The sequence below is a fragment of the Gaeumannomyces tritici genome (assembly GCF_000145635.1).
Source record: "Gaeumannomyces tritici R3-111a-1 unplaced genomic scaffold supercont2.93, whole genome shotgun sequence".
NCBI classification, from domain to species: Eukaryota; Fungi; Ascomycota; class Sordariomycetes; order Magnaporthales; family Magnaporthaceae; genus Gaeumannomyces; species Gaeumannomyces tritici.
The window spans coordinates 1-9105 of NW_008804637.1; the positions used below are offsets into that span (position 1 = coordinate 1).

Genomic DNA, 9105 nt, shown 5'->3' on the forward strand with positions numbered 1-9105 from the left:
TTTGGTTTTTCGCCGGGCTTTTTTTTTAAACGCCCGCAATAAATTTGCCGGAAATACGTTATATATCCGGTAATTTACCGGGAGCTTTAACCGGAACGCTAAACCGGCTAACCCAATTATTTTTAAAATTTAAAAAGGTTTTAACCATTTGTTCGATAGCTTTTTCGACGGCCTTTTTATTTTAATGTTCGCCGTATTTAGCAATACTTAATTGCTTACCCCGAAAAGCACCGGGGTCCTGCCTTTATTATAATACTTTTTGTACATATTATTCGCTTTTTTTAGCAATTTTTTGGCTTGCTTTTTAATTGCTTCCAAGGCCCCCGTTTTAATTTTAACCGTTGCCGAAGGTTTTTTTTTAACCACCCAAAGGTTATAAAGCTTTCGTAAGTAAAACCTTATTAATAAAAACGCCGGGGTTTTTTGCAACCCTAAATGTACGTTCGTATTGTGCATTTACGCTGTTAAATGCAATAGCAACGCCCAATCGTTTTGCTTTTCGCAATAAAAGCACCGGAAGTAATGCTTTATTGCTTGGTTTGTCCGTTCCGTTTGCCCGTTAATTTAAAAATGGTATGCTATTAATAATTTTTTTTCGATTTTTAAGTATCCGGCGAAAGTTATTTAAAACCCGTTTGTAAATAATTTATTCCGGTTCGATATAATCTTTTCGAACGTTCCTAGCAGCCTTTAAACGTATGCAAACAAAAAATTCCCTAATCTTTTATTGGTTAATTTTATAAACGTTGGGATAAAAAAGCTATATTTGGTAAACCGGTTAACCATTACCAATATTGCGTTGCGCTTTTTGCCGGTTCCATTTACCAACGTTAAAAATTTTCCGATAAAATTTATCGATAGCTTTTGTTTCGGGCGATTTGGTACGGGCAAAAATGCTAATAGCCCGTAAAGTACTTGTATTTTTGGTTTTGTTTATTGGTATATTTAATACGTCCGTACGTATTTGCGTACATTTTTAACCATACCCGGCCATTTAAATTGCTGTTTAAACTTTTTTAAAATTTTGGCTATGCTTTTGTAACCCCCCGTTGGGTTATTGTATTGTTTTTAAAGCATTGCCCGTTTAAACGGTGCTAAATTTGGAATTTAAACTTTTTTTTTATGCTTAAACAAACCGTTATTAATTTTTTAAACGTTAAATTTGTTTTTTTAAATACCGCTTTAAACGAAATTGTTTTTTATTTATGCTTCGAAAATGCGTTTTAATATCGTTTTAATGTTTTTTTTAATAGTAATTGTCCTTACGTAAGTTGCTTTTCGGAATTTGGCTAGCAAATTGCTTTGGAATTTTTTTTTTGCTATATTGGCTTTCCCGTTTATTGGTATATTTTAAAAACGTTTTAACAAGCCATTCGCGGGGTTCCGGTATTTTGGCTTTTATTTAATTATAAAATCGTACTTTGCTAAATTTTCAAACCATTTTATTTAGCGCTTTATTACCTTTTCCTTTATTAAAATATGGGTATAATTTAAATGGTTGGTAATTATTTTAACAATTTTTTGTAAATAAGCTAAGTAATGCCGTTACTTTTCGAAAGCTTTTACGATTGCTAACAATTTTAAATTAAAAATTGCATAACGTAGCTTTTTTTATTGCAGCTTTTTCGATATGTAAGTTACTGGGTGCTATCGGCCGTTTTATAATTGCAATAATACCGTTTTTATTGCAAAAGCCAAAGCGTTGGTCCGTACGTACAGCGGCTTCAAAAAGTCGAAATGCATTAATACCAAAGCTTTTGTAAATAGCAATTTTAATTTGCAAAAAGCCTTTTTCGCAACATTCCTTAAGTAAAATACGGTATTTTTGCTAAAAAAGTTCGTTAAAAGCATAGTAATTTTCGCGTAACCCTTTACAAATTTCCGATAATACCCCGTAAAGCCCAAAAATACCTAAATGTTTTTAACGCTTTCCGGTATCCTTTATTTTAAAATTGCAATAACTTTATCCGGTAAGATTTTAACCCCGAATTTGGTTATCCTAAACCTTAAAAAATCGATACTATCCGTTTCGAATTTGCATTTGGCCGGGTTAACGTAAAGCTTAAACCGTTCGAATCGTTTTAGCACCGTTTTTATTGCTTTGCGGTGCTTTTCCTATATTTTCGAAAAAATAAAAATATCGTTTAAATATACAATGCAATTGCTATTAATTAATTTCCCAAGCGCTATATTAATAAAGCTTTGGAACGTTGTTAAAGCGTTGGCCAAACCGAAAGGCATTACTAAGTATTTGTAATATTTATATTTGCAACGGAAAGCAATTTTCCATTCGTTTTTTTATTAAATCCGTATTTTGTAATAAGCGTTTTTTAAATCTAATTTAATAAAGTACTAGCTTTTAAATACCCGGTTAAATATTTTGTAAATTAACGGGAATATTAACCGGTTTTTCCTGGTAACCTTATTAAAACCTTAATAATCGATACAAAAGCGAAACTTTCCGTCCTTTTTTAAAACGAATAGGATTCCGGCGCCGGCGGGGTTAATTAAATGCCGGATCCAACCTTTTGCTATAGCTTTATCGAAATACCCCCGAAAGGTTTTTAATTTTTTTTGGATAAAAAATAAATGCTTTTGTAAAGCGGCATTGTTTTTTTTTTAATTCGATTGCGTAATTTTAGCTTATATGTTTTAGCAAAGGGTTTAATTTATAAAGCTACGCATATTTTGCAATTATTTTTTTAACCCATTCCGGGAAAGCTTTTAGCTTTTCCCCGGGGTTTTTCGGGGTTTCCGAACGTGCAACCGTTAGCACGGTTATTGCTTGTCCCGATTAAATTAGCTTTTTGGTTATTTCCAACGAAATTATTTTAACCTTTTTAATAATTACCGGAAACCTTTACTTTATATCCTTAAACCGGATTTTAATGTTTTTTTGCTAAAGCCAAAGCATGCTTAACGTAATGTTATACCCGGCCCGGGGCATTATTACGTAAAACATTATTAATTTTCGGGTTATTCCCTAACTATCCGTTACCCAAATTTTGTATTTTTTTACCTTTAGCGTGGGCATGCATTTTTTAGTATCGAATTACGCCAAATAGCCCCCGTTTGGCACCGGTGTTTTTTTTGCTTCCACCAAAAAACGGCTGTACAATAAGTTAACGTTGCTTTTATTGTTAACCAGCGCTTTTAATTTTACCCGGCAACCGTTAATCCGTAAATACATTTCGGTTTTTTAGCGCGTTTTAACCGCCGGGGCGTACTTTTAAGCCCCGGTGCTTAAACGGCCAAATAGCGGTATTAAGTTAAATAGCGATATTTTGCTTTTTTTGGGGCACGCCGGCCGGATATAGCCCAATTTCTTATACCCGTAATACCGTACTTCGGGCTTTTTCCTTTTCGCCTTTTGTGTAATTGTTAGGGCCAACGGGGTTTCCGGGTTATCCGTTCGTATTTTGCATGCTATAGCGATATGGTTTAATTGCCCGCATTTAAAGCAGGTAACCGGCTTTTTAAGGGCTGGAATACTTATATCCCCCGGGGTCCCTTTGTGCGGTCCCGATATTATTTTTGCTTTAAAGGCTTTGGCTTACAATTTTTCCATAATGTAAAAAAGGCTTTTAAATGTTACCCGTTTTTGGATTTCGGGGCGGAACCGGTTAAAAAGCAATGTCGTTTTTATTTATTTAAGTGCTAATTCGGAAAGGTCGTTTTTTACCAAATCCTAACGAATTCGAAACGCTTTAAACAATTCGTAATTTTTTTGCTTAATAATAATGTTTCCCGCGAGCTTTTTAATTGCTAATTACATTTGTAAATCGGGGTTTTTCGACCTTGTTTAAAATTACCGCAAAAAATCGGCCTAAATAAGCAATACCTTGGTATTTAAGTAATACATTTGTTTGTATTTTGTCCATTATGCTCGCTAACGATAATTAAAAGTGCTAAAAGCTATTTAAACTTTTATACGGTCCTTACCGTAACGTCCCTTTTTGCTTTCGAAAATAAATTTGTAATTGTTAATGTAATAAGCAATGTTTTGCCAAATTGCCGACTTTTTAAGCATGGAAGGTTTAAAAATAACTTTGCTTTACGTAAAACCTTTTCGTTGCTTAAAAATGTTTTTTTATTTTTGTTTAAGCTTTTATGCGTATATTTTGCCCTTTTATTTTGGATTTTTTAAATTAAACGGGCGCGTTTGCTTTGGGCTTCCAGCGCGTCGTTTATTTTTTGCAATTCCTTTACGAAAAGGTTTTTAAAATTGTTAGGAATTTGCGGGGCTTTTTTAATATTTTGTTCCGGTAGTTTAACGGCCCTTTCCAACGTGTTCGACGTAACGTTAAATGTTATTATAAACGGTGCAAAATCGCAAATGCCTTTTTTAAACTTGTTCGATCCCTTTTAGTAATTACCCGGGCTTGCTTTTTAAATAAAAAAGGTATAAAAAAAAAATAATATATTAAGGGTTAATCGGTGCAAAAGCGGGTAATTACCGGGTTACGGGCCGGATACGGTATTTTTTTTATTAAATTTTCGTAAATTTTTTACCAAAAATGCTATCGCTAACAAAAATTGTTTTTTTTTAACTTTTCCTTTTTTCGTGCCCTTTTGGGCACCCGGGGTTGGTTTTTTAAATTTTTTGCGCTCCAAGCGCTTTCGTGCAATTTAAATTTTATTTTATTTTTTAACTTCGCCATTATGCTTTGGCCGCAATACCGGTAATTTGCCGGCATATCCCCGGGGGGTCCGTGCCCGGCTGGTTATTAACGCCCCTTTCTTCCTTTTTTACCAGGCGGTTTCGCCCGTGCATTTAACGCTTTCCGCTTTTTGCCGGGCGGTTTCGCCCGTGCTTTTAACACATTACGGATCGGGTTAATTACATAAAAAAGGAAACCGTACCTCCAGCCAATAGCTATTTGGTATAAAGCTGGATAAAAACCCTTTTTTTTCGAAAGCTTTGCAATTGCGCGTTTTTTTCGTAAGTAAAAATCCTGCATATGGAATTACATTAATAATTAAAAAGGTACGAATACGAACGTACATAGGAAGCGCGTTACAATTTACGCGCTACGATTTTAAATAGCACATTATAATCCGGGTTTTATTTGCGAAATCCAAACAACCAAATTAGCAATATTTTATTTTACCATAAAGTTTATTCGTTAATTATTAAGTTTTACCTTTTCCAGCCAAAGCGTATTCCTTTTATTTTCCGGCCCAAGCGCGCCCTTTCGAAAGCGGTCCTTTCCTTTTTTTTTAATTGGTACCATTATTTTATCGGCCAACTTTGTTATTAAAGTTATTTTCGTTGCTATCGGTACCTTTATCCTTTGCCGCAACCCCGGCGCTATTATTCCGATAGCCGGTCGGATTTATTTTGGCCCGAAATCCTTATTTTTTTGCTTGCTTTATAACTTATGCGTCCACAAGCTGCACGTGCTTTAAAGGGGCCTTTTGCTTAAACCTTTGGCACGTGCGTTACAAAGCTCGGGGGTAAGGAATCCCGCTAATAGGTTGCAAATGGCTTTGCTAAAATCGAAAGGAGGTTGCACGTAAGTGCTATAAAGCTCGTCGATAAGGATAAAATCTTTTGTTGCTGTGGGCTTTTTTTGTTATAGGGACCAATTGTTCGGAAAAACGTTGGAACGGTTTAGGGCTTAATAAATCGCTTTTTTGCACGTGCGAAACAAAAAACCCGGTATCCCCGGCAGGAGTCGAACCTGCGTCTTCCAAAGAGGACCTCCCAGCGTTAAACCACTGCGCTACGAGGACAACGTTATTCCGTAAGTAAAAAGATATAAACTTTTTGGTAACGTGCAATCCGTGCCTATTTAAAATTAAGAAACGGGCTTTAAAGGTAAAGGGTTGGGTGCGTGGGAGGAATACCTTTTGCAGCCATTTTAAGCCCGTAAAATCCGTGGTCCAGCCGTTATTTGTAGCAGTAAATTCCTAGCTTCGGAAAGGGCTTAAATTTGCAGGAAATTATTGCTTTTGCACGCTTTTTCCTTTAAAAATAATAAAGGGAAGCATATTAAAAGCACGGGCAAAACCGCCCGGCAAAAAGCGGGGAGCGTTAAATGCACGGGCGAAACCGCCCGGCAAAAAAGGAAGAAAGGGGCGCTAGCAGCCAATCGGGCACAAACCCCCCGGGAACATGCCGGCAAATTACCGGTATCGCGGCCAAAGCATAATGGCAAAATTAAAAAATAGGGTAAAGCTTAAATTGCACGAAAGCGTTTAAAACGCAAAGGATTTAAAAAACCGACCCCAAATGCCCGAAAGGGCACGAAAAAAGGGAAGGTTAAAAAAAAAACAATTTTTGTTAATAATAGCACCTTTAGTAAAAAATTTACGGAAATTTAATAAAAAAAATACCGTATCCGGCCCGTAACCCGGTAATTACCCGCTTTTGCACCGATTAATTTTTAATATATTGTTTTTTTTTTATACCTTTTTTATTTAAGAAGCAAGCCCGGGTAATTACCGAAAAGGATCGAACAAGTTTAAAAAAGGCATTTGCGATTTCGTACCGTTTACAATAACGTTTAACGCTACGTTAAGCACGTTGGAAAAAGCCGCTAAATTACCGGAACAAAATACCAAAAAAGCCCCGCAAATTCCCGACGATTTTAAAAACCTTTTCGTAAAAAAATTGCAAAAAATAAATAACGCGTTAAAGGCTTAAAGCAAACGCGCCCGTTTAATTTAAAAAATCCAAAACAAAAGGTTAAAGCATGCGCATAAAAGCTTAAACGAAAATAAAAAAAATACTTTTAAGCAACGGAAAAGTTTTACGTAAAGCAAAGTTACTTTTAAACCTTTTATGCTTAAAAAATTGGCAATTTGGCAAAACATTGCTTATTATATTAACAATTACAAATTTATTTTCGAAAGCAAAGGGGAACGTTACGGTAAGGACCGTGTAAAGGTCCAAATAATTTTTAGCACTTTCGACCATCGTTAGCGGGTACAATAAACAAAATATAAGCAAATGCATTACCTAAATACCGGGGTATCGTTTATTTGGGCCAATTTTTTGCAATAGCTTTAAATAAAGTCGAAAAACCCCGATTTGCAAATGTAGCTAGCAATTAAAAAGCTTGCGGGAAATATTGTTATTAAACAAAAAAATTACAAATCGTTTAAAGCGTTCCGGATTTGTTAGGATTTGGTAAAAAACGACCTTTCCAAATTAGCACCCGAATAAATAAAAACGACATTGCTTTTTAACCGGTTCCGCCCCGAAATCCAAAAACGAATAACATTTAAAAGCTTTTTTTACATTATGGAAAAATTGCAAACCAAAGCTTTTAAAACAAAAATAATATTGGGACCGTATAAAAGGACCCCGGGGGATACAAATATTTTAGCCTTTAAAAAGCCGGTTACTTGCTTTAAGTACGGGCAATTAAATTACATCGCTATAGCATGCAAAATACGAACGAACAACCCGAAAACCCCGTTGGCCTTAGCGACCATACAAAGGGCAAAAAGGAAAAGGCTTAAAATACGGTGTTACGGGTATAAAAAGCTAAGCCATATCCGGCCGGCGTGCTTTAAAAAAAGCAAAATATTGCTACCCAATTCGATACCGCTATTTGGCCGTTTAAGCACCGGGGTTTAAAAATGCGCCCTAGCGGCCAAAACGCGCTAAAAAACCGAAATGTATTTACGGATTAACGGTTGCCGGGTAAAGTTAAAAGCGTTAGTTAACAATAAAAACGACGTTAATTTATTGCATAGCCGTTTTTTAATAAAAGTAAAAAAAATACCGGTACCAAACGGGGATTACTTGGCGTGGTTCGATACCAAAAAACGCATGCTTACGCTAAAGGTAAAAAAATATAAAATTCGGGTAACGGATAGCTAAAAAATAACCCGAAAGTTAATAATATTTTACGTAATGGTGCCCCGGGCCGGGTATAACATTACGTTAAGCATGTTTTGGCTTTAGCAAAAAAACATTAAAATCCGGTTAGGAAATATAAAATAAAAATTCCCGGTAATTATTAAAAAGGTTAAAATAATTTTGTTAAAAATAGCTAAAAAATTAATCCAATTGGAATAAGCGATAACCGTATTAACAATTGCACGCCCGGAAACCCCAAAAAACCCCGGGGAAAGGTTAAAAGCTTTCCCGGAATAAATTAAAAGGATAATTGCAAAATATGCGCAGCTTTATAAATCGAACCCTTTGCTAAAACATACAGGCTAAAATTACGCAATTAAATTGGAAAAAAAAACAATACCGCCTTACGAAAACATTTATCCTTTATTTAAAAAAAATTAAAAACCTTCCGGGGGTACTTCGATAAAGCTATAGCAAAAGGTTGGATCCGGCATTTAATTAGCCCCGCCGGCGCCGGGATTTTGTTCGTTTTAAAAAAGGACGGGAAGCTTCGCTTTTGTATCGATTATCGGGGTTTTAACAAAATTACCAAAAAAAACCGGCTAACATTCCCGCTAATTTACAAAATATTCGACCGGGTGTTTAAAAGCTAGTACTTTATTAAGCTAAATTTAAAAAACGCTTATTATAGGATACGAATCCAATAAAAAAACGAGTAAAAAATTGCTTTCCGTTGCAAATATAAACATTACGAATACTTAATAATGCCTTTCGGTTTGGCCAACGCTTTAATAACGTTCCAAAGCTTTATTAATATAGCGCTTAAAAAATTAATTAATAACAATTGCATTATGTATTTGGACGATATTTTTATTATTTCGAAAATACAAGAAAAGCACCGCGAAGCAATAAAAACGGTGCTAAAGCGATTTAAACGGTTTAAACTTTACGTTAGCCCGGCTAAATGCGAATTCGAAACGAATAATATTAACTTTTTAAAATTTAAAATAATTAAATTCGGGGTCGAAATTTTGCCGGATAAGGTTATTGCGATTTTAAAGTAAAGGATACCAAAAAGCGTTAAAAATATTTAAATATTTTTAAGCTTTACGGGGTATTATTGGAAATTCGTAAAAGGTTATGCAAAAATTATTGTGCTTTTAACAAACCTTTTTAGCAAAAACACCGTATTTTACCTAAAAAATGTTGCGAAAAAGGCTTTTTGCAAATTAAAGCTGCTATTTACGAAAGTTCCGGTATTAATGCATTTTAACCTTTCGAAATCGGTGTAC

General features: G+C 35.0%; 4 protein-coding genes and 1 pseudogene across 5 annotated transcripts; 2 read left to right on the top strand and 3 right to left on the bottom strand.

Annotated features, from left to right (window-relative positions):
* Positions 1-570: 570 nt before the first annotated feature.
* On the top strand, positions 571-1813 carry GGTG_13976 (hypothetical protein; the record flags this gene model as incomplete). The annotated part of the gene is made up of 6 exons (XM_009231901.1): positions 571-573; positions 761-881; positions 1254-1266; positions 1621-1632; positions 1695-1709; positions 1768-1813. The coding sequence occupies 6 exons, from the start codon at positions 571-573 to the stop codon at positions 1811-1813; spliced, it is 210 nt and encodes a 69-aa protein (XP_009230165.1).
* A 1416-nt stretch (positions 1814-3229) lies between these two features.
* Positions 3230-3550, bottom strand: GGTG_13977 (hypothetical protein; the record flags this gene model as incomplete). The annotated part of the gene is made up of 1 exon (XM_009231902.1): positions 3230-3550. A coding segment is annotated over one exon (321 nt), but the record flags the coding sequence as incomplete, so codon positions are not given.
* Positions 3551-4749: 1199 nt separating this feature from the next.
* Positions 4750-5863, bottom strand: GGTG_13978 (hypothetical protein; the record flags this gene model as incomplete). Its single annotated transcript, XM_009231903.1, has 5 exons — positions 4750-4813; positions 5006-5031; positions 5145-5212; positions 5429-5560; positions 5851-5863. 5 exons carry the CDS (start codon positions 5861-5863, stop codon positions 4750-4752), a joined length of 303 nt encoding a protein of 100 aa, XP_009230167.1.
* Positions 5664-5736, bottom strand: GGTG_20267 (annotated as a pseudogene). The gene has a single exon. The product of its transcript is annotated as a tRNA-OTHER (tRNA).
* Positions 5864-7267: 1404 nt separating the features above from the next.
* Positions 7268-7588, top strand: GGTG_13979 (hypothetical protein; the record flags this gene model as incomplete). Its single annotated transcript, XM_009231904.1, has 1 exon — positions 7268-7588. A coding segment is annotated over one exon (321 nt), but the record flags the coding sequence as incomplete, so codon positions are not given.
* Between the last annotated feature and the right edge of the window lie 1517 nt (positions 7589-9105).